The sequence below is a fragment of the Hydra vulgaris genome, chromosome 04 (assembly GCF_038396675.1).
Source record: "Hydra vulgaris chromosome 04, alternate assembly HydraT2T_AEP".
NCBI lineage: Eukaryota > Metazoa > Cnidaria > Hydrozoa > Anthoathecata > Hydridae > Hydra > Hydra vulgaris.
In genome coordinates this window covers 33,869,377-33,894,763 of record NC_088923.1, presented here as the reverse complement: position 1 = coordinate 33,894,763, position 25,387 = coordinate 33,869,377, and the positions used below count along the sequence as shown (strand labels likewise).

The 25,387-nt window shown below is 28.6% G+C and overlaps 2 protein-coding genes across 2 annotated transcripts; one reads left to right on the top strand and one right to left on the bottom strand.

Moving 5' to 3' along the window:
* Positions 1-12,698: 12,698 nt before the first annotated feature.
* Positions 12,699-15,281, bottom strand: LOC136079367 (uncharacterized). Its single transcript, XM_065795103.1, has 6 exons — positions 15,267-15,281; positions 15,003-15,176; positions 14,094-14,297; positions 13,599-13,959; positions 13,152-13,366; positions 12,699-13,088 (listed from the first exon to the last, which is right to left on the bottom strand). Exons 1-6 carry the CDS (start codon positions 15,279-15,281, stop codon positions 12,699-12,701), a joined length of 1,359 nt encoding a protein of 452 aa, XP_065651175.1.
* A 2,278-nt stretch (positions 15,282-17,559) lies between these two features.
* On the top strand, positions 17,560-21,845 carry LOC136079772 (uncharacterized). Its single transcript, XM_065796148.1, has 5 exons — positions 17,560-17,794; positions 18,345-19,851; positions 19,973-20,104; positions 20,190-20,388; positions 20,493-21,845. Exons 2-5 carry the CDS (start codon positions 19,259-19,261, stop codon positions 21,393-21,395), a joined length of 1,827 nt encoding a protein of 608 aa, XP_065652220.1. The 5' UTR covers positions 17,560-17,794; positions 18,345-19,258; the 3' UTR covers positions 21,396-21,845.
* Positions 21,846-25,387: the final 3,542 nt, after the last annotated feature.

The following is a 25,387-nucleotide window of genomic DNA, read 5'->3' as shown; positions in this document are numbered from 1 at the left end:
AGATTACAATAAATTAATTACTTAATAAAATTTTAAAAAGATTTTATATTACCTATCATTTCAAGCTACTAAACATTATCTCCTAATATCTACTTAAACATTTTGGACTCGTACCATGAAAGGTGGTGACTTCTTTAAGAAAACACTTGGTTAAGAAAAGTCTGGAAACTACTTAAAAACTAAGAAATAGTGTATTTTACAGAATACAGAACCGTAACTAATATCAAATAATAATATAATTCATTGTGTTATTTATATTAAGAAACAAAAGCAGTGAGTTCTAGTAATGAAGCTACATACTGATCATTTTTAACAACAGACACTAACATAAAGATAAGATAACAACATTACGCAAAAAATTATCAAAGATAATGTTATGTATTTTCAGAATAGTAATATTGAAGGCTAGACAACACTTAGACCTAAAGCAATAACACTGCTTGACTGGTAAGATTGACGAATATTGCTCGAAATCGAGATCTCGAATAATTGTGTTTTATAGTTATACTAACGATAAAACACAATACTTTTTTTAATGTTATATAACATATAAAAACACCTCATTTAACAATCATGTACACATTAGATAAAATACATTTCATACTATTATAAAAACACATTTATATAAACACATTTATAAAACAACTATACAACATATATCACCACATACACATATTTATCAAGAACTTTTTAACTTATGTATATAAACTTACATGACCACAAACAACAGTCTTATTTTATTTAACTTTTCATATAAAATACATAAATAAAATTATATTCTCATCATTTTTCCTACAAAAAGTAATCTTACTCTATAAATAAGAAAATGAATTGAACTTACTAAAAAAGTCATCAGCTCCTCTTAACTGCTCTTGAAAATAAAACAGTACTCGCTCAAAATGTTCTAAAAAAACGGGGCGACTGAATAAGTGCGAATTTCATAACTGCGAATCTGCATAAGTGAGACTGGCATAAGTGCGAACTGGCATAAGTGCGAACTGTGCACCGAATAGAATTTTCAACTTTTTCTTAGTGGGGGACTCTTGAATTTTTTTATTTTTAAAAAATACTCAGTAAATATTATTATTTTCTTTGTCTAAAACTCAATTTAAAAGTTGGTGTTGTCGTTCAAAAACTATGCGGGAACGGGACACCTTAGTGAGGCTTCTATAAGGCTTAGTGGCCTCAATGCCACGAAAGCCGTTTAGATCTTTTTTTATCAAAGGCTCCAAATAAATTGGGCCTTAATAAACGTTTTTTCCAAAGTTGGTTAGGCCCGGTAGTGGGCTCGTGTTACAGTCTTTGTTAATAAAAGTATTAAAAGAGATTGTTGAACTTTCCAATGAATTACGAGGTTACTCCACACAATGTTTAAAATATTCTTTATATAAAATATTTACAAGTAGTTTGCCGTTTTGATAAACAAGCTTTTGTTTATCAAAATACTATTCAATAGTTTGACTTATTCTCTTCTTTATTGCTGTAACTTGTCCAGTGAGCATGATAGTGAACATAGAGTAAAGCTGTGACAGCCAATTTAATCAAGTTGTAGTTCCTACAATTAATCCGAGCATCACACAAAACATTTTAAATTTTTTCTTTTAAAGCAAAGTTCATGAATTTCCATGTCTTATTTATTTATTTCAAACTATATTTATAGTTAACAATTTACAATTGTTGATCATATACGGGCAATATATGTTCATATGTCAGGCCTGTACACGGGCCTGAACATAAAGTTTATGAACTTTTAATTTGTAAGGAAATCAAGTTCGTCAACTTTTTTAAATGTAACATTTTTAATCAACTCGTATTTCCAAAAAAATAAAATTTTAATTGTAATTTTATTACTGAGTGTTAATTTAGTCATTGCATAGTTGGGCCTGAGGTAAGCAAAACCATGCAAAACGAATATTGTGTTAGTCATTCAAAAACTGATTTAATATTAACCATACTTAATTTTTAGGTTCAGCATATCAATTTTACCAGGGAACTGGTAATATTTTATTTTTCAAATATTAGTCAAAATGAAAAATAAAATGAAGCCAGAGAAACAATTTTTTTCTATTCTATTGTCTTAACTCTACATATTAGGTCAAAGACACCATATATTGAAATAAGAAAAAAAGATATGAAAATTTATTTTTTATACTAGCATTTTTTCAAAGTACTTTTCTTAGTATGCCCTAACGTTTTTGTAACACTTTACTTAACCCAAGCATAAATAAACTTATGGATAAATATGGATTTTAGCTGAGCTCAAGTCTTTTGTTATAAATGATATCGATTCATAAGGGGGCGTTGACCTCATTTTTTAGTGTTTAATTATTCCAAACATGTATATGTTTATGTTAATGTCAAATAAAGATGCTTTGCCAAGTACTGTAATGATTGCAGCCTGGGAACCAAAAAAAACTAAAAAAAAAGTAGGTACTTTACCATAATTAAATTATTTTTAATTTATCTACAAATTTAAAATTTCCAGAAATAATCTGCTGTGTTCGGTTTTTATGATCCATCAAAGTTTAATATCTCTTCAAACCGAAGGTGGGGGGGGGGGGGGGGGGAAATGAATCAAACTTTTTAGAACACAAATATTAGAAAATTATTTCTAATAATCTATCATTTTGTTAACCGATCACTGTTTTTATGTATACATATATGCCAAAAAAATTATGACCATGTAAAGTTTGACCCCCCCCTCCCTCTTGGTTTGAAGAGTCATGATAGTTAAATGAGTGTAGCGTTGAGCAACCGACCTAGCTTCATCAATTAGTTGTTTGTGCTAGGAGGATCGATCTTCATCGCACAAACGGCTAATTGATGCAACTAGTTCGGTGGCTCTATGCTGCACTTATTTATATTAGATTTCTTCTCCGTTAGACATCCTAAATTGGTCACATATAATAGTTTTGAGAACGTCGTATCCGGACAAACTAAAGACGTCTTTCTAGATGTCACACAGTAGTGTGTGTGTGTGGGGGGGGGGGGGTACTTTTCATTTTAATATAAAGTTTTAAAAGAAGAAAAAACATTAATATAGATTTGGAAGTTACATCATATTATTACTTTATTCTACGCCATCAGCCAGGTTCGTATGAAATATTTCAATTTAAAGCTGTTTTCTTTATAAATATTGCATGTATTTTTTTTTTTTTTTTTTTTTTTAGTATTGTATTTGCCGATTGAAAATAATTTACACTAGTAATTTATAAAAAAAAATATTTACATGACTGGGGCTTGAATAATAAAAAATTCATCTTATCATTAAGCCCCCCCCCCCCCCAAAAAAAAAAATGCATATTCATCAAATAAAATGTTTTAACAAAATGCAAAAAATAAAATATATAACGTTTAAAATATTTAGTAATTCAAAGAGTATTTATATTTAAGAACTGATTAGTAAAATAAGATGATATATAAGCATTAATATTACAAAAAGAATTTACAATAACTTTTTTTAATAAAAATTGAAATTATAAAATTTTACAATATTTTTAGTAATTAGTATTTCAAATAATAAAACTTAAAAAAATCGTTTGTAAATTCAAAACTTATAAGATAAGAAATGCATTTACAATAGCAGACTATTGTTTAGAATATTAAATATAATATTAAAGAGTAATTAGTAGGTTAATTTTTGTTTTTGTTTGCTAGTTTAAAAAGCTTTTTAGAAGAACTTTAATTCATTTTCGTGTATCATCAGTAATTGCTTAAGTTTTGTTTTAAACTGGTTTAAAGAATAATTAGATTTCAGCTCATTATTTAATATTGTATTCCACAGCTTAGGACCTCGGTTAGCAATTGAGAATTTGGTTGCTGAATAATGTGTTTTGGATTGAATGTAATTGTTTTTTGAAAATCTGGTAGGGTATATGTGGTTTATTTTTTCAAAAAGTGAATTAAATAACATTGGTGATATTTTTTTATCAAGTTTAAACATGAAGATAAGAATATGGTAAAGGTTTAGCTTATATACATTTAGAATATTAAGTTTATTAAATAATGTTTGAGTGTGAGAGAAACGGTCTACGTTTGTAATTATCCTTATAGCCTGTTTTTGTTTACTAAACAGTTTTTTTACTTTTGTTGCGTTTGTGCTGCACCAAGCAACGTTTGCATAATTTAAGTAGCAATGAATTAAAGAAAAATATAAGTTTTTTAAACAAGATAGATTTAAAAACTGCTTGGCTTTATACAAAACACCTATATTTTTTGATATTTTATTTTCAATTAGACCTATGTGGTCCCTCCAGGTTAAATTTTCATCCAGAACCACACCTAAAAATTTTATTGATTGCTCTCTTTTTAATAATGCGTTATCAATAAAAAGATCAGGAAGTTTTAATGGAATATCTTGTTTTTTATGAAGACGATGGAACAAAGTGTATTTGGATTTATTGATGTTCAAAGATAGTTTGTTTGATTTGAACCATTGGGTTAATTTTTCAAGTTCTTTGTTTACTGTTTGAAATAATTTACTGATATCTTTACTAGAATAAAACAAGTTTGTATCATCTGCAAACAAAATTAAGTTTAAAATGTTAGAAAATTTATATAAGTCGTTAATATAAACGAGAAATAAAAGTGGTCCTAAAATTGATCCTTGAGGAACACCACAGGTGATTGACTTATATTCCGTTTTTCCGCTATCATATGAAATAAACTGCTTTCTATTAAACAAGTAGCTATCAAACCAGGACAAATTAGTATTTATTATACCATAACTTTTCAGTTTGGATAGAAGGATTTGATGATTGACAGTGTCAAAAGCTTTACTTAAATCGATAAATACACCTAGGGTATACTTGTCTTCATCAAACCCTTTAAATATATCATGAACAAGGTGAGTGATTGCATGATCAGTTGAATGACCAGATTTAAATCCAAACTGTTTATGAAAAAGAATATTATTAACATTTAAAAAGGAATATAGTCTATTATACATAACCCGCTCTAATATTTTAGAAAAACAAGAAAGAATTGAGATTGGTCTATAATTCGTAACATCGGAAGGATCACCTGATTTTAACACTGGAATGACTTTTGCAATTTTTAGGTTATCTGGAAAAACGCCTTGTTTTAGAGATAAATTAAAAATATGTAGTAATGGAATTGTAATTTGTTTTATTGATTTGATAATGACATTACTACTTATATCATCAAATCCTAAACTTTTATTGGGTTTTAATAAAGAGACTGCGTCTAGTAATTCTTTTTCTGTAAGTTTATAATTAGACATAACATTAAGGTTGGTTGAGGTTAAGTACGAACTAAAGTGTGATTGAGTAGTTGCTATATTAGATGATAAAGTAGGACCTATATTTACAAAAAACTGGTTAAGTGTTTCAGCGACTAAGGATTTATTTACAATTTGTTTGTTATTAAATTTAAGATTTAGAGGAAGTAAATTTCTGTATAAGCTTTTTTTTCCAATTACCTCCTTAATAATATGCCAAGTTTTTTTAGAATCATTTTTGTGCTTTATTAATTGTTCAGAATAGTAATGTTTCTTTGAGCGTTTTAAGATTGACTCAAATAGCCGTTTATAGTTTTTATAGGTAGTTTCATTTTTAAGAGTTCTTTTTTTAAGAAACTTGTTATATAAGCGTTGTTTTTTTTTTGAAGATTTAAGAATGCCCTTCGTGATCCAAGGGTTTAAAAGTGTTTTTGTTTTGATTACTTTAGTAACTTCTGGGAATGCCTTGTTATAAAGATTAAGAAACTCTGTTAGAAAAATATCATACGCTTTATTGGCGTTTAGATTTAGTTTTAGGGTGTCCCAGTTAACACAGGATAGAAGCTTATAAAAATGACTAATAGAAGTGTCGGTTATTAAACGTGTTTTAATTATTTTTTCCCGTTCATTTTGGGCATTATATATGCATTTTTGCGATAGGATAAAAATCGGAAAGTGATCAGACACGTCAGTTGTAAATATTCCTGTTCTTATATTTTCATTTATAAATTCATTTGTTATAATTTGATCTAGGGATGTTGAACTTTCCTTAGTTATTCGCGTTGGTTTATTGATTAGTGGAATATAGCTATTTTGAAAAATGGTGTTAAAAAAGTTTTTAATATATATATATTATTTTCATAATCTAATATATTGAGATTGATATCACCAATAAAATATACAGCTTTATTCATAGACGATTTATTTTTAATTATTTTTTTAATGTGGTTTTCAAATACCTTAATGCTTCCTGAAGGCGGTCTGTATAAACCATGAATGACGATATTTTTTGAGGTTTTGTTAATAATTTCAATACATAACGATTCGTAATCGTTAGTAGTTGAACTTAAATTTGGTTTAACTTTGAATAATGTTGAGTTTTTTATGTATATACACAAACCCCCACCTTCCTTATTAGATGCTCTAACTTGATGAATTACTTTATAATTAGGTAATTGAAAATTAGAATTGTTTTCAATGTTTTTATCTTTACACCATGTCTCACTTAGACAAATTATTTGAAATTTAATGCCAATTTTATATAAAAGTTGTTTTAATGACTCAAAATTTTTTTGAATACTTCTAATATTAATATGAAGCATTGAAAAATAGTTATCCTCCATTCCATTAGCAATTTTTTTAGAATTTGGGTCATAATATAAAGGGTTAATATTTTTAATTATTTCATCATTATTATAAAAATTAATATCAGGATCCGAATAGTTGTTTAATAGTATTGACTTTTTTGATACAAATGAATTAAAATTTATGTTTGTTAAAACAGTTTCATCAGCCATTTTAAATCAGAAATAACTTAAAGCAATATTAAAATTCAAAAAGTAATATAAAAACGTAAGAAAATCATGTATCATTATTTTTTTTTTTTATAAATTCTCTAACAATAAGCTTATCGTATATAACAACGGAATACTTACCATTTATCCTGTGCAATTTGCTTTCTTCAAGAAGTTTCTTTCTTATTGTGGAAGTTTCCAGCGAAAAATCCTCGTTGATATAAATTCCGGATCCTTTCAGTTTATTGGCATTTTTTAGGATTTTTACTTTGTCTTTATGGTTAAGTAACTTAATTACAATTGTTCTTGGATTTTTTTTTTTCAATAATGCCAGTTCTATGCGCTCTTTCTATGATTACCCCATTTACATTGAGATTATTTTCAAAAATGTTTATTATTATTTTTTCCGTATCATCCCAACTTTCGTTGTCATTTTCTTTAACTCCTTCAATTCGAAGATTATTTCGCCTTTGTCGATCTTCCAGCTGTCTAAATTTATTTTTTTCATTCTCACCTATATTTGCATTCGATGACTTTTTTTTTTCCAACTCGCTCATTTTTTTGTCATTGCAATCTTGATAAAACGTTAGACTTTCCTCAATGTCTTTTTGTGTTTTTTCAAACTTTATCAACTGCTTGTTAGTTTTATTTTGATCAGCATTTCAGTTTACGTTATCTTTTTTTAACATTTCACAAGTTTCCTTTAATGTACTAATTTCTTTCAGCAATCCATCGATTCGATCATTAGTCAGTTTTAAATTTGCACTTATTAACGATAGTATATCATTTTGTTGTTTTTGGAACATTTCTTGAAAAATTTCCCTAACTAATTTTATCGAGACGTCAGTGATTTGTTTTGAACTCATTTTCGATAAAATATGTACACAAAATGCTTCGACTAAGTTTAAGAAGTTTGTATTATAAAAAAAAAAAAAAAAAAAAAAAATTTCTTCGATCAATAAAAACACGTCTGTTCAAAAGTAAATGCGGAAGCAATGTATCTAAGTATACTTTCTTAAAATGTTCAACTATATCTATATTACACTTCTAATCTACGCTACAATAACTGTTAAAGTGACGTCATTGCAAAATTCAAATTTGATATGTTATTCTGAAACATCTCTTGAAACTATAGAATTTGAGTTTAAATTTATACAAATATTTTTATGGCAATACCAACCAGAAAATAAAATTATACTAAAAGAACATGCTTTCCTAAGAGTTATGTTATTATTATCAGGTGACATAGAACTATGACCTGGACCAATGTATTTGAACCATATTATTTCAGTGATGAAGAAACTTGAAAATATTCTGTATATGAAAGGCTTACAATGTTTTCATATTTTAAATATCCGTGGCCTATGGAACATTTAGCATCATTTATTTGTTTAACTGCAACAAAAACATTGACATATTCGCCCATATAAACCCATATAAGCAAGGACGACCCTAGTGAACTATATCATATCGAGGGTGGATGTGTTGCCGTTTACATATCTTATAAGTTAAACTGGGTAAGACGTAACGATTTCAAATCCAACGAAATAGTGAGCGTTTGTTTCGAAAAAATACTTCCAAAGACGAAGAGTATATTGTTTGGTGTCCTATATTGCCCACCGGATGGCTCGAAATACCTTAGCCACAATTTCTCAAACCTATTTTCAGTAATGATATCTAAATTTGTGACATTTTATGACATTTTCTGTCAACCTCCTCCCTTTTTCCAATATGAGACGCGGCGTTATTTTTACCCAATTTTGCAACTTTTCGCTAACATTTTCATTGCTGTGATTAGAATTTAAATTTTTAAAAACCTGTCACGTTACACTGAAGCTAACCCCCTTCCTCCATCTGACATTTGATAACACTTTCTGATACCCCTCCCACCTTAAAACTGTCACGTATTAACAGCCCCATATAGGTCTGTAAAAATGATACTTTCATATTGATGATAGTATTAAGTGGCTACAATTTTTTTAAATAATAAACATAATTTTTAATTATTTGACAAACAAAATTGCATTTCGAAATCTCAAATTTAATGTTTAATTATTTATTTATTTTATTTGTAAATATTATTTATTTATTTATTTTTTTTTTTTTATCATTTCAGTTTACAAAGTCAGTCGTTATACAACAAAATAAACTGTTAAAATACTTTTACAAATATATAAATATAGCAAACTAACAATATAAACTAGGTTTCCGAAAGAAGATCACAAGGATCTTGTCATCGGGACCTTATAAAATATCATAAAATATATATATAGTTTTTTACATCTTTTTTAATAGTTTTTTATTTACAATAATTGTGAAGTACAATGTATTATGAAGAATACATATATATTAATCTTTTACACGAGTTAAACTGTAAATAATATAAACTAGCAAAATATTGTAAACAATATAAAATACAAAACGTGAGAAAGAAATAAGAAAAAAAAAGTTCACAAGTTAAGTTAAAATAACAAGAAATTAAATTTTTTCAAGTGATTAGTAATATTGAAAAATGTTATCTTGAGAAAGAATAAAATTTTTTGCTTTGTTTTTAAAAACATGAAGAGAGTTAGTTAGATCAAAATCAAAATTTGGCAAAACAAGTTTATTCCACAGGTGTGGCGCACGATAGGCAAGACAGAATTGATTAAAATTTGTGTAACAAAAAGGTTTTTCTAAAAAATTTATGTTTCTAAGTTCGTATTTGTTGGTTGGTTTTAAATTGAAGAGATCTTTAAAGACTGGAGGCGATAGATTGTTTTTCCACATATAAACAAAACATAAAATTTTCAAGACGTTGAGTTCATATATATTTAAAATTCTCATTTCAATAAAGTAAGGTTTACAATGAGAAAAACGATCAGCAAAGTTAATTATGCGAGTTGCTCGTTTCTGACAGCGATAAAGACGTTGTAGTTTACTTTTTTCAGTACTTCCCCAGGCAATATTTGCATAGTTTAAGTAACAATGAATAAATGAGAAATAGAGTTGTCTTAAATTTATCTTATTGAGATAATTTCGAGCTTTGTATAAAACTCCAATGTTTTTAGAGACTTTAGAGCATATATAATTAATGTGTTGATTCCAAGTAATGTTCTCATCGAGATAAACACCTAGAAATTTGGTGACGGAATCTTTTTTAATTTCAATATTGTCAATAAAGATTTGAGGCAAGTTTGAGGGTAAGGAATTTTTTTTCTTAAGCGAATGAAAAAGTGTCCATTTAATTTTTTCGGTGTTTAGTGTTAGTTTATTAGATTTGAACCAGTGGGATAAATTTTCAAGTTCTTTATTTGCTGTAGCAAAAAGTTCGTTAATATCACTCTTAGAGACAAATAAATTAGTATCATATGCAAACATGATGCTCATTAGATTAGTTGCTTTATTTAGATCGTTTATATAGATTAAAAACCCCGGAAAACCGGGGTTAAACCGGGGTGGAACCCCGCATGTTATATTTAGACAATTGTTTTGATAGCTGCCATTACCAATAGCAAATTGTCTTCTATTCGATAAGTAACTTTTGAACCACCTTAACACTTGTTTATTTATTCCATAGTATTTCAGCTTTTCAAGTAAAATGTGACGGTTGACCGTATCGAAGGCTTTCGATAGGTCAATAAAAATACCTAAAGTATATTTTGATTGTTCAAAAGATTTTGAGATTTCATTTACAAATTGGATGATGGCATGCTCCGTTGAGTTATCCTTTTTAAAACCAAACTAATTAGCGTATAGTAAGATGTTTTTGTCAAGATGTTTGTATACTCTGTTACACATAATTCTTTCTAAAACTTTCGAAAATATAGAAAGCACAGAGATGGGGCGATAGTTTGTTATTTTAGATTGATCGCCCTCTTTATAAATAGGAGTCACTTTAACATTTTTAATTGCTCTGGAAAAATTCTTTGTTTAATGGATGCGCTTAAAACTTTAAAGAGAACATCTTTTAATTGCTCGAAACAATCTATAATCACGTTTCCGTTTATTTCATCTGATCCACATGATTTATTCTTTTTAATAGATTTGAATGCCCTTTCAAGTTCTTCAGTTGATAAATCAGAGGACAACACATATCCAATGGTAATAAGAAGTCACTAAATAAGGCTTTGGTATTAGGGATCTTAATTGATAGTTTAGGACCTATTTCAGTAAAAAATTTATTAAATTCATGTGATATTGCATTTGGTTCAAATATAACAGTGTTATCAATTTTAATCATTTGTGGTAGAACACCTAAGCATGATTTTTTTTTTTCAGTAATTTGCTTCATTATTTCCCAAATGCGCTTTGTGTTATTTTTAAATTTGTTAATTAGTTCTGAATAATAATTTTTTTTTTTAAGTTTTTACAAATTTCCTCAAACAAATATTTATAATTTTTGTAAATTTTTTCGTTTGCAGTTGTTTTTGTTTTAAGAAAAGTTATATGATTTGATTTTCGATGGTTTTTGTTTTTTTGTTTTCAATTTCAATTGTTAAAACTTCTTTATCGCAGTCAGAAACGCTCAACTCGCTTTTAAGTATAAGCCTTAGTGTTTCATGTGCGTAAATTAAAATTCCACCACCTCTGTTTGTTTGCCTCTCTAATAAAATTATGTTAAAGTGCGGGATTTGAAAAGCGCTATTTAGATCTTTTAAAGTTATCCAAGTTTCTGTTAGGCATATTATATTAAAAAGATTTTTTGTTTCTTTTAATAGATTTAAAAGTTTTTCAAAGTTACGATTTAAACTTCTTATGTTGAGGTGGAGAATTCTAATTTGATTAGAATTTTTGTCAATAACATTCTTAAAAAGAAACTCTTCTAATTCACTTGGAAAAAGATACGAACAATCTGAAAAATTCTCAGAATAAAAATTACTGTCGGGGTCTAAGTTTTCATCCAAGGAAAAAAATTCTTTTTCAAAGAAATTAAAAGCAAGAGATTCAAAATTATTTAATGCAGCCATGATTGTTTAAAATAAGCTCAAAAGATTTCCTTTTAAGAATGCGTATTTTAGTTTAATTTTATTCTATCATTCTCAAAAATAGTATTTTTAAAGAAAATATTTTTATCGTATCGAACGGAAACATTCTAACCGTTTAAGCGTCTTCGTTTAACATCGGCAAACAATTTTTTTCTAATCGAAACGGTTTCTAGCAAAAAGTCTTCGTTGATGAAAATATTAGTGCCTTTAAGTCGACTCGATTCTTGTAAAATCTTCACTTTGTCTTTGTATCTTTGGAGCTTGATAATTATTGTCCGAGATCTTCCGTCTGTCTTCTGTCCGGTACGATGTGCACACTCGATTTCAATGTTTTTAATTCCAAGTTGTTGCTTGAAAAACAAATGAACTTTTTCTTCCGTTTGTCCCCACGTTTCTTTTTTATCTTCGTTTAAGCCATCTATTCGCAAATTATTTCTGCGCGATCGATCTTCAAGCTTACGACGTTTATTTTTTAAAATTTCGTTTTCAACTCTTCCATTCTCTAGTTGATTTCTTTGGTGTTCAAATTGTTCTTCAATAAATTTTTTGTTGAAGTTCAAACTTTCAGCCATATCTACAATTTCTTTTTCAAATTTTTTTTATTTTAACTATATTTTCATTAGTGTTTTTTTCGATTCCATCTAATCTTTCATTTATGATTTTAAGATTTCCACTAATAATGTCTAAAACTGTTTGTTCGTGTTTTTTGAACATTGCTTCTGTTTCTCTTTTGAACTTGCTAAACATTTCTTTTTTAAATTCATTAAACATTTCTTTAAACAATTTCCTTATTTCTTGTGTAGTTATTGCCATAGTTAATTTTAAAGTTGCCAAGTTGGTTTATAAAGATGATATTATGATTCTTTGTAAGTTCAAATAAAAATATTTTTTTGTAAGTTCAAATAAATTTAGTTTTGAACACAACTATACTGTTAAATTTCAACAAAAAAGTTTGTATATGAACATTTATCAAGCAGATCACGCAAATGTTTGTATAAACATAACAACTGTTGCTCGGCAACGAGGACATTTTAACTGTAAATGTGGTATACACATTGTGCAAACCATGTGTCCACAGGGAACAGCAGCGAAGTTTGGAGTATTTTCTAAACAAACAGGACATATTGTTCCATTAGTTTCATCCACTACTCTTGAAGTCTCCGTGACTACAACAATTTCTGTAGAACTATGTAAGTTTTCTCCGAGTTGGAAGGTATTTTGCACAATAGCTACATCATCTGTATTTTCCACTATAGCTACATCACGTGGTATTGATACATTAAGTTGCTGGGCTTCATCTTGTGGTGGAATTAAATTAGGCTGTGAGGGCTCTATTTGAACTTGCGTAAATGATGAAACTGTTTCCAACTGTTAACAATCAACTTGGGGTTATTCGTATAAATCAACCGGGGGTTGATTTATACGACTAACCCCAAGTTGATTGTTAAATAACGCATCTGTGCAATGTGAAACACTTTGTAGAAATTCCAATGAAGTTAGACGTCTGTTGGCCAAATTTTCAGTAGCAACTCTGATTTTACGATCATTTAAAACATATTTCTGCTTTCGTCTCCGACGAATCTGAAGTCCACATTCTAAACGTAATTTATCAAGTTGCTGGACTTCTGCAAACTTTCTTAGTTCTGCTAAAATATTAAAGTAATTAAATGCAAATAAAAGATAAGTTCAAATTATATTTTTATTTTAGATTATATAAATATAAATATATATATATATATATATATATATATATATATATATATATATATATATATATATATATATATATGTATATATATATATATATATATATATATATATATATATATATATATATATATATATATATATATATAAAATATATATATATATATATACTTATAAAAACCCAAATGTTTGGATGAGCAATCTTTATTCGTTTTAAAAGCGAGGCATGGAAGCTTTCTTGATCAGAGTTCGTTCTTCTGGGACAACCAAAAACAGTAATTTTGTTACTGCCAATACGCCCAATCCAAAATGTTTCCATATAGGTCATTAAACTTTGACATTTTGCGAAGTCATTTATACTTAATGACATCACAAACAAATTTGGATTCAAATTGCCTAATGTTGGCTGAATATGGTGAGGCGGTAGCAAAGAAAGACACAATAATAGCCTTATCCATTTCTTCAAATCACTGTGAACTTGCAATTTTAAAAGTCCAAACAATCCAAGATGTTTACACTTGTTAACCACAGCCTAAATATAAATAATTACAAACATAAACTTTCAGTACAAATAACTATATATATTTTTTAAATTGTATTTCAATTTAGTTTTAAAATTGCCATTTTATAACAAAGGTATGTTTAGTTAAAAAATTTTTTGCTTACATTTACGTAATGAAACCAACAGCCTGAAATTTCAGCTAAAGGATATTGAATTTCCAAGATATTCATCAATGCTTGTTCATAGTCCGTCATTATCCGTAACGGTGACAAATGTGGAACGAGTTCAGTAACTTTGGAAAATGCAAGAGAATACAGCTCTTGCGTTTTTCTAGTCATAAGTATGAAAATAGTTGATTCTTTTTGATTCTTTAAATTAAAAAAACATTAAAACATTAAAACATTAAAAAAAAAAACTATAATTTATAAAAAACATTGGTAATAACAATAATAACAAAAATAATAATATATGGAGGGTGAACAAGAAAAAACAGGGAATATATATATATATTTTTTAATTCATTAAGGTGCTCTAAAAAAATCTAACGGTATTAAAAAACACTGCGAAAAAAATAGAATTCCTTGTTTACACCCTTCTTATATTATCTTTTATTGATTATCTTACATGATCAAACAAAATGTATCCAAATGTTATCATTTGATAAAACATTCTCGGAACTACCTTAAACGTTCCGTCAACGTGCAAATCAGTCGGTGAAGCAACGACTGTTTTCCCATTAAATATGTGAGCATAATCGTTATTTATACGAACGTACCCTTTGTAAAAATCGGTCCCGTCTAAAAACTTACTTATGTTGTTTACTCTCAAAGAGTTGTTTAATTCCCCGCAATTGGCTGGTAATTGCGGCTGCACTGATCTACGTCTGCGATACATAGTGCTTTCCATCATTCCAAAAGAAACGTGATGTGCTGATTGGTTACTAGCAGTTTCTTGGTCAAAAATAGCTCGCAAACTTCCACTTGTAGTTTCAGCAGCTCGTTTTATTGATTGTTTTAATTTTAAAATTTCTTTTTTTCAAAATCTGGCAAATGGTTATGCGGCGTTATTTGTACCAACTCTAGGCTTGGTTCACTTGTTGCACGACTTCTACAAAATTCATCCTTACATTTGAAACCGCCGCCATACGATTCTGTTGCTTTTTTGTCTTTACTATAATAGTAACCATTTTGGTAATAAATTTTTGAGTTTTTTCTTTCGCCTTCGAGTATTTCCAATTTAATGTTTAACTAAAAAAAGAAAAGTTTTCTTTTACTATGACTTTTTGTACTTTGATATAATAAATTGAAGCGTTAACATTAAATTTAATAAGAACGTACTAATCGTTCTAACATTTATAAACTAAACTTAAAAAAATTCGATTTTGTGTGTTACCAACCAGTTCTTCTTCTTTGTACCGGAATGTTTTATCTGAAAACGAATTAACGAAATTCCATTTTTAACCCAAAGCACTTATTTAAATTACTTTCTCCATTCGAATTTAACTGTTTTCTTTACTTCTGTAAAGAAATATGTTTTTTCAAAGTTGAGTTGCAAACTAAAAACTAAATTTTTTTACTACGGAATAATAATTCTTAGTATAGAAGTAATACAATGTTTTAATTTTTGTTGAATATTGTAGCGAATATAGAGAACAATATACAGGGCCGGCGCTAAAGGGGTGCAATTAAGATTAAGCTGGTATTTCCCTCAGAAAAATCAAATTTTTCAATTTTTTTTTGTTTAATGTTATTTAAAATCTATTAGAGAATCATATTCTGAAAATCTTTTTTTTTTTAAATTTAGCTTTAAAATTAACTTTAGGAAAGCAAACTTTACTAAACCTTACTTGTTTACGCGCCTCTGACAACCTCCTTAGCAAATAACGGTTAAATTTTTATTTGGCTATAAAATTCTCCCCAAATAGAGTAAAATGGGGTCAAATGGAATAGTTAAGAATTTTAATTATTTTTTTTTACGGAAAAATGATTTAAAAATTTTTTTTTGAAAGAGAATATTGAGCTGTATTTAAATATATAAAAATCGGTATATACAAATATAAAAAAAAAATATTTTATTATACCATGACATTCGGGGAGAATGAAATACGCAAATCTTTGTGCAAATAAAACAATTCTTTTCTGAAAAAAACAATTATGAAACCGATAAAAACCAGTTTAAAAAACAACCGAATAAGAAAAATTTCATTCATATCATTTCATATTAGAATAGATTTAATAACGATCTACTATTGATCTACTAGTTTCAATGGAAAGTTACATCTTTAATGATTGTCCATATGAATCCGTTTAAAAATAAAATCAGAAAATGAATACAAAAGCATTGCCAGAGATCTTATTTACATTAGTTTTCATTTTAAAAGTATTTATTGCTGTAAAAGTATTAGATTTTTAAGAATGCAATAAATACTGACATATAGGCCCAGATAACCCCACCCAACTATGATATCAATTTAAAAAAAATAAGCATATTTTGGTCTTAAAAGAAATTGAACCTAATTATATAGTTTATTTTCTTTGTGATGAACCATTTTCCATATTTTAGAACCCGTTTTAGTTCATTTTTATTGAAGTTTAAGATTTTTAATTAAAATCTCCTAGTTTAAATGTATACGTCATTTTAAATAAAAAATGTGCTTTAAAAACTCACTAGTAAGCTGATAATTTTAAGGTAATTTTAAGTTTACACGTTTTTTTAAATCTTCAAAAGTGGCCTAAAACCCTCATTACAACGAAAAAAGTTATTTTTTAACCGTTTTCTTACCTGCATGAGGTAAGAAAACGGTTAAAAAATAACTTATTTTTTTTATGAAAAAAAATAATTATTTTTTTTATGAAAAAACTCATAAAAAATTTGACGACCCTGCGCGACCTATTTTTTTTAACGTTTGTTAATGTTTGAATCACATTTGATTCAAACATTAGTTTTTCATAAATATTTTGTGGCTTATCATTTGGTTTTAAAACTTTTTTTATACATGACACTACAGACGATTCAGTGCGAATGTATGAATGGTCAATTTTACTTTTTCCGTGTTTCAAATCTGTTACACCACATTTTTCATTGCCTAAATAATAGATAATAGCAATAAGACCTTTGGTAGTTTTTTTATGAACACTTGTTTACTAAAATTCGCGGATTTACAATGTTTTTGGCCTGTAGTATAATAAGTTTTTTTAAAACCTTTTTTGCTATTCTTAGAACTTATTATTCTTATTATTTTTCCATCTATATTGATTGCATTTATAATCGTCTTCATTTTCAGACTTCATTTTAAAAACAAATATTCTACCAGCAATAGATAGAATGGGTGCAAACGGAATAAGTTTTACATCGTTGTTTTCGATCTAAACATTTCGACAGCATCATCTGCCGACAGCATCATCTGCCGACATAAAGTCATTTTTATTTTTAATAACATATTCCTCAGTTTTTTGCCTTAACTAATCAATTCTTTTGATGTCGTTGCCTTCATTCTTAAATAAAAAAAATACTAATACTACAGATTTTGAAAACCGACTGGCTACCGCCAATAACATGTTATTAAAGACAATTATAAAATAGTTGTTCGATTATTATAGGTTAAAATAACCTATAGGTAGGTACTTTAATATCGGCCGTAACTTTAGTCGGAAATTGCACTTGGTTTTTCATATACTTAGATAAACCCGATTTTTAGTCATCTCTGGATAGTGTGTTTTTTTAAAACCAGACTGCTCTTTAAATTCTCTAGATTTTAAAATAGGCTTGTTTGTATTTCAACATTGAATACTTAATCTTTTTATAAATAACTTGGAAATCCTTCATCCAGTGTGCTGTTAGTGAAAAATTTGATTTTCAAAACAAGGTAAGTTTTTATTTTCGAAATTTTTTGCTTTTTGTGCTAGATAGTCATTTTTTTATTAAATTTGCATAAGGATGTATGTATCTAATTTACTTTTGTGTATTTTTTATGTAAATAAATTACCCAATTTTAAAAATAAATGCTTCCCAACGTACTTACCCACAAGTAACCGGTTATTAATACCGATAATGGGCATTTGTGGTGTTGCACAATCCAATTTAGAATAAATACAAGTTTCAACACAAGTTTCTTAAACTACTATTGTTATTTTTTTTAAATATGGTTGAGTTCTAATTTCATAAAATTTGACATTTTTTTTACTTAGTTATAATGATTATAGAGTGTAGTAAATTGTGCTTAGCTTAAATGGCATAATAATTAATAAATCAATAATAATATAATTGAAATAGCTATGTCTTATTTATCGTAGATTAGTTGCTAATCTACGATAAATAAGATTTATTTAAAAATTAATATTTAGTAGTTTTTCTTTGTTTTTATTATGTTGCCTTGTTAATTATTAAATATATAAATCCCTTTTTTTTTATTTCAGTTTTTTACAATAACTTGTTTTTGTGACATGGAGAAAATAATTAAAAAGGCAAAAGACTTTGAAGATCTTCTTGGTTCCCACAAGTATAAAATACTTTCAAATGGTTTTGTGTACAATGTTTTTTTAAAACAGAACAGAAATGCTACAGAAACAGCTAAATATTTAATTCAGCCATTTAGTATAAGTGAATGTAAAGTTTCATCATTAACTCTATCAATTCTGAGAGTTAACGAAAAAATCCAGTTTTTTAAAAGACGCATACATTATAGCTGGGATAGGATAGTTGTTTTTTTAAGTGAAGACTTCAAGTTTCCGCTAGCCAGGGCATCACTTCTCCCTGTTCAGCCAAAGACACCTCCTTCTGTGTCTCTATTAAAGACAAGGATTAACAGAGAATGTCATTCCTGTGAAAAAAGGAAACTTTATAATAAAGCCTTACTTACTCAAAACAAAAATCTTAGGACAGTGATCAAAACAGTAAAAAAAGAGAAAACAACAATCAGTAAGACTTTTCAAGTTAAGAGAGTAAACCAACTAATTAAAAGAACGTCACGCCGGATCTCAAAATATCAGTTGAAGGCCCAAAATATGAAGCTGATGTTATATCTTTAACAAAATCCTTGAAAAAGTTGAACCTCAAATGCAAAAGTTTGGTTAAAGAAAATAAAAGTTGTAAGAAGAAGATCCTGACATTAGAATTTACTATTTTAGATTTAGAAAAAAAACTTAGAGTTCAAGGCTTAGCATTGAAAGAAAGTGATATTACCATAGACCAGCTAAACTGCGACATCAATCAAATTGAAAAGGGTTCAATTTTTACAAAAGAAAAGAAAAGTTTCAATGCCTCATTGCGTCTGGTTGTTTACCATTGTCTTGAAAGCAACGTGCCTGTAGATGCCATACCTAAAGTGATCATGTTATGTGCAAGTCTTGGTAACGTGAATTTGAAGCCTCAAGATCTCCCCAATCTGTCAACGATTGCGCAGATGTCCAGAGAAATGGGAGTAATTGCTCTGCTACAAGTGGCAGAAACAATAATAAATGCTGATGTTGTGACATTAGTATTTGATGCAACAACAATTAAGGGCATTCACATAAATCAAATTCATTTTGCTACTAAGCAACAAATCCTTACAGCCAGCATCACTGAATTACCAGGAGGCAAGGCAGAGGACTATGTAAAACACATTACTGATACCATTGAGGATTTAGCCAACACATATGCAGCATATTATAAATTAAAGATTGCTGATGTAAGGAAAAAACTAATGGGCAAAATAATGTCAACGTTGACAGACAGGGCCTCGGTTAACCATGCAGCAGTTGTGAAGCTAAACAGCATACTTGAAAAAGAGCTGTTAGAGTTAAACTGTCATCTGCATCCACTTGATGGAATAGCCAGTGAGACCAGGAAAGCACTTCAAAAGCTGAATGATACAATACCCAGCACCACTTATGGGTCAGATTGCAGAGCTGCAAATCTTTTGTACAGCATTTCAAAGTTAAGGTCAATGTTTGAATTATGTATTTGACCCAAATAATGTAAACAAACTGCATATTGTTACTTTTTTTATAAAATCAGAGTTTAATTGCTTGCTATATTTTAAATCTGCATTATTGTATTTCAGATACAAGGCCAAAGGAGATCCGCATGGTTTTAAATCCTTTCTCAAGCAAAGTGGGTTATCTTGCAGTACTTTTCCAAGGTATGTTGGCAACCGATTGCACATACTGTTTTGTTCAGCTGGCATTGTATACAGGTACTGACAATTGGTATTCAACTATCTAGTTCATGCATTTGATTTTCCAATAGCAAATGCATAATTTGATTTATTCTGTTTTTAGGCACAGACAAATACTAGTCAACTATCTGGAGAAGTACTGCAACAACACGACTTTACTGAGGACATCTCTACTAAGAGATTTCAAGAATGAGGAGATAATGATCCATCTACAAGCCCTTGGACTCTGGGGCAAATTCTTAACTGGACCTTGGATGGCCCTTTTTTATGCAGAGGAAAAACAAAGAAACCATTTTGAATTGGTATGCAATTTTTTTTATTCTTACAATGTAACTTAAACTTTTAATGCATGTATTAATTTATGATCTAAAAAAATAACTTCTAATAAAAAATAACTTCTTTTTAGGCTGAGTATCTCAAATCTGCAATTAAGGTTGTGGAAATACTTTGTAATGAGCCGGAATTTCTATTGTTGTCACAGTTAGATGCATTTGGTCGCCCACTGATTTCTGATGAGACATTGGTTACATTACGCATTATTGAAGGGAAGTATTTGGAGCAATTGCTTTCTGTTTTAAAAATATTAGCTAATGCTACAGTGACAGTTTTAAAAAGGCAGCTGTCAAGGTACTTGACTGGTGAACTCTCTACACCAAGCCAGTTCATGCAAGATAAGGCAGTTAGTGCCCCTATTAATAATATTTGGGCTGAGAAAACCCTTGGCATGATAGACTTTTTTACTCGCAGGGTGCCTAATGCTGAAATTTCATTTTTAGATGGCAAGACAAAGGTGAAGATGAACAAATCTCTGGACTGGCTGTGTAATAATACAAAAAAAGAGCAAGAAAAAATAGTTAAATTTTGTATATCTAGGGGGGCAGTTTCAAGAAAACAAAGTAAAGAGAGAAGGTTGAGAGGAGAAGAGTTAGCAAAGTTACGATTAAAAGAAAAAGGTCAGAAAAGAGAAATGGAACAGAGAAATAGATTAGCTAGAGATATAAAAAAACTTATTTTAGAAAATAGTTTAGATATTGTACATAATTCCATTTTCTCTTCACTCTCAGAATACCAAAGAGTCAAAGTATTAGAAATGTTAGCTAGAGTTGAACATTTATGGAATGAGGAGGGGAATGAAGTAGCTTATAAGGGAAGAATAGTTATGAAGTTACCACCTGTTATTGGAAAAGTTGTTAGTTTTATAATTGCATATTGGAAAGAGGATGAAGAAGAAGATGATGCAGAAGACTTTAAAATACCAGTAGATAGCCTCTTGGCTGACGTTGCTCTTGGTGATTTAGTTTTCTATTGATTCAGGTTCTACATTTAGTTACCGGTATTTAAATATTAGACAAATGTTTACAATAGTATTTTATTTTAGTTATGCATTTTAATTTTTTTGTTCTTTTGAACGTATCATTTTTTATGATTAATTGTGTTTAACTTTATGTTGTTGTCAATTTTACTCCATTTTAAAAGATTTTCAATATTATATTGATAATTAATATTTATATGAGCCTCCTTTCAGCAGACTAGTAATTTGTACCTTAAACATAAAGTTAATGTAATGAGTCATATACCTTAGAAAAATAAGTCTTCTTTGCACTTAGTTTGTGAACTATTAATTTTTAAATTGCATCCTCGTCAAAATTCACCCCCACTCCACTTTGTTTTTTGTATCTGATAAGATGAAAATAAGCTATTTGATCCATAAAAAATTTAATAAATTAAAGATCTAATAATGATGAATCACTGTTTTAAATTTTATTACATTATCTCAGTCGGTTTTTTACTTATGCAGTTTTTAGTGCCAGTAACGCAAAATATTGGTCACGGTTTTGCTTAATTTTCTTTAGCAGAAATTACCACTTTTACACGCGGAAAAAAAATCATAACTTCCGTCATAGTTAACATAGACAGGCAAATTAGGCGTCATTGGATAGCTCTCATTAAGCTCTATGTAACAGCATAAGTTTTGTTATTGTATTATTATATTGAATTTTTTATCAAAGTACCTACTATAGGTGAGTTTATTCTAATGATTCTAATGAATATCAATATTTAATGACTATAGTGTTATTTACATCAGTTGTGGTTGTGCTCTCTTTTGCTTTATTAAATTTTTGAATGAACTTTCAAAAACCAGAAAGTTTATAAAAAATAACTTCAAACGTACTTTATGGAAACCCATAACTTTGTACGTACTTTATGGCAACCCAAAAAGAAAAGTTTTTTAAAAGTTTTTTCAAATATTAAAATAGTGCTTTTTTTAAATATGTTTATTATAGCATAAATAAATTATTCTAATATTTTTATGAGCATTTAAAAGCTTTTATAAAACCTTTTATAAAATGAAACTTAAAAATTAAAAAAACCTTCAATAAGGGTATAATACTGTTCTGCTCGACATATCTTCCTGCTGTTTTTAACTAAGCGTACCGAAATAAAATAAAAAGTATAAAAGAGAATGATCATTACAAATAATGGTAATCGTCGGGTTATCAATAATGTAATTAAAAATAATATTTGTGGTCAGTGTAAAAATTATTAATCGTTATTTGGTTTTTTGCACGAGTTGAATATCATCTTCAAACTAATTTTTGAATTTTTAGCATTTGGTTGGTTGTCGTTGGATACCGTTTGCTTTAACAATAGCAAAATCAAAATGTGAAGAGTAATGTTGATGTATTTGATATAAAAGTTGTAAAAATTTAATTAAGTATCCACTCAGAGGTTATATCAGTGGTTATCGGCATGGCCGTAGAGAGGGAGGATTAGGCTGGTGCGTTGTCCTGGGGCCCGGCTTTCTTTAAGAGTCCGGAGCAGGACTCTTAAAGAAAGCCGGGCTATTTTTTTTTTCTCCCATAAAATGGGAGAAAAAAAACAAGTAGCTAATTTGGCATTACATGGTGCTTATTTTCAGTCAAGATAGGGCCCATAAAGAAATTTGCCCCGGGACCCATCTTGGCTCTCTATCAGTTATCAGTGACTTTTATTTTCACAATAATAATTCTGACTTTTTTGCACTTATGCCAGTTTTTGCAATTGATTTGCACTTATGCTAGTTCGCACTTATGCCGATTCGTACTTATGCCAATGTTTATAAAATCTTTCAGCGCACCTATGTGAGCTCGCGCTTGTGCCAGTTTGCACTTATGCCAGTTTTTGCAATTGATTCGCACTTATGCCAGTTTGCATTTATGCCAGTTCGCACTTATGCCAATGTTTGCAAGTTCTTTCGGCGCACTTATGCCAGTTCGTGCTTGTGCCAGTTCGCACTTATGCCAGTTTTTGCAATTGATTCGCACATATGCCAGTTCGCACTTATGCCAATGTTTGCAAATTCTTTCGGCGCACTTATGCCAGTTCGCGCTTGTGCCAGTTTGCACTTATGCCAGTTTTTGCAATTGATTCGCATATTTGCCAGTTCGCACTTATGCCAATGTTTGCAAATTCTTTCGGCGCACTTATGCCAGTTCGCGCTTGTGCCAGTTCGCACTTATGCCAGTCTTTGCAACTGCTTCACACTTATGCAGATTCGCAGTTATGAAATTCGCACTTATTCAGCCTCCTCAAAAAAACTAGCGACAAAACTGAAACAGTTTACTAAAAAAGAAACATAGTACTAAAAAAACTATTTTACCAGTCATTTTAGTTCTAACTTCTTCTAAAAAATGAAAACAAGCTATAAAAATAAGAAAAATAAAAACAACCAACAACAAACAAACGATTATTTAAACTTTTATTTTAAACAATGAACAACATCAATTCTTCTTGAAAATAAAAATATGTCAGCTCTAATTTGCTCGCTGACCTTACTCGGAAGACCGCATGGAACGTATAGTCGCGCTAAAAATGTCTAGAAACTACTTAAAAAATAAGAAATAGAGTATTTTACAGAATACAGAACCGTAATTAATAAAACGAACAATAGGCGTAACTATGCACACTAAATATATATATATATATATATATATATATATATATATATATATATATATATATATATATATATATATATATATATATCTATATATATATATATATATATATATATATATATATATATATATATATATATATATATATATATATATATATATATATATATATATATATATATATATCGATAAACTAATCATTCGCGACTGGACACCCAAAGAAAAGTAAAAAGTTTATGTTTTTACTTTATTTTTATTGCTTAAATTCTTATTTTAAAATGGAAACAAACTTGTTATCTAATTTTAATGCTAAAAATAACACATCCAATGATAATGACATAAATAAAATTAAAGCTTTTCTAATAAACAAAAATATACTTTTAGAAAACAACCCTGAATCAAATATTAGCTTTTATAAGGATGGGGAAGGGATTACAGTTATTATTACAGTTCAAACGTTTCCACACTAACTGCTAATATAGATGATAATGCACTATCCATCCTGCATCTAAATATAAGGAGTATACAAAATTTTTTTGATAAACTTAAGGAATTTATTAAGCGTCAAAATAAATTTTCAAATTATATGCCTAACAGAAACATTGTGCCGGAATAAAGAAATTGAAAATAACTCTAACTTTCAAACTAATAGTTATAAAGTTATTCATCAAATAGGAGGATCTGAAAAAGCAGGAGGAGGAGTGTGCATTTTCATACACAATTCTTTAGATTTTAAACTTCGTAATGGTGTGCCGTGCTAGACAAGAATAAAATGAGGATAGAAAACTAGGAAAGAATAATTTCATAATAGAATGTTTTATGATAGAAATAAAGAAACCTTACTAGAAAAGAATTTTTACAAAAGAATATTTTTTGGCAGAAATTTTGAAAAGAAACTTGAAATACTTTCTAAGAAAGAATATTTTTTAATAAACGTAAACAACTTGCTTGGAAAGAATTTTATTTAATAAATGCGAAAAACTTGCTAGGAAAGAATTTTATTTAATAAATCTAAAAAACTTGCTACGACAGAATTTTATTTCATTAATCCAAAAAAGCTTGCAAAATTAATGCGATATAATTATTTAACATTTATTCAATTAAAAATCATAACTGTAATTACCAAATTGCGCGCAAATTCTTTCTTAAAATTTCTTTGCTAGCACGTTTTTAAAATTTCTTTTCTAAAATTTCTTTGCTAGTACGTTTTTCCAATTTTCTGAGCTAGAAAAAAAATGACTTTTACTTGTGCGATTTCTATCCTAAAAAAGTCTTTGCTAGCAAGTTTTTCATTTTTCTTTGCCAGAAAGGATATATGTATTTCTTTCTTCTTTTCTATCCTTCAATTATTCTATCCTAAAAA

Bases quoted from the DNA above. Each gene is read 5' to 3' on its own strand.
- LOC136079772 (XM_065796148.1), top strand. From the start codon at position 19,259: ATGTTATGTGCAAGTCTTGGTAACGTGAATTTGAAGCCTCAAGATCTC. The intron at 20,105-20,189 runs GTACTGACAATT...TTCTGTTTTTAG, and splicing joins TCAGCTGGCATTGTATACAG to GCACAGACAAATACTAGTCA. The intron at 20,389-20,492 runs GTATGCAATTTT...ACTTCTTTTTAG, and splicing joins AAAGAAACCATTTTGAATTG to GCTGAGTATCTCAAATCTGC.
- LOC136079367 (XM_065795103.1), bottom strand. The intron at 14,298-15,002 runs GTACAAATAACG...TTTAATTTAAAG, and splicing joins GTGAACCAAGCCTAGAGTTG to AATCAAAAAGAATCAACTAT. The intron at 13,960-14,093 runs GTAAGCAAAAAA...ATTTATATTTAG, and splicing joins GTTGGTTTCATTACGTAAAT to GCTGTGGTTAACAAGTGTAA.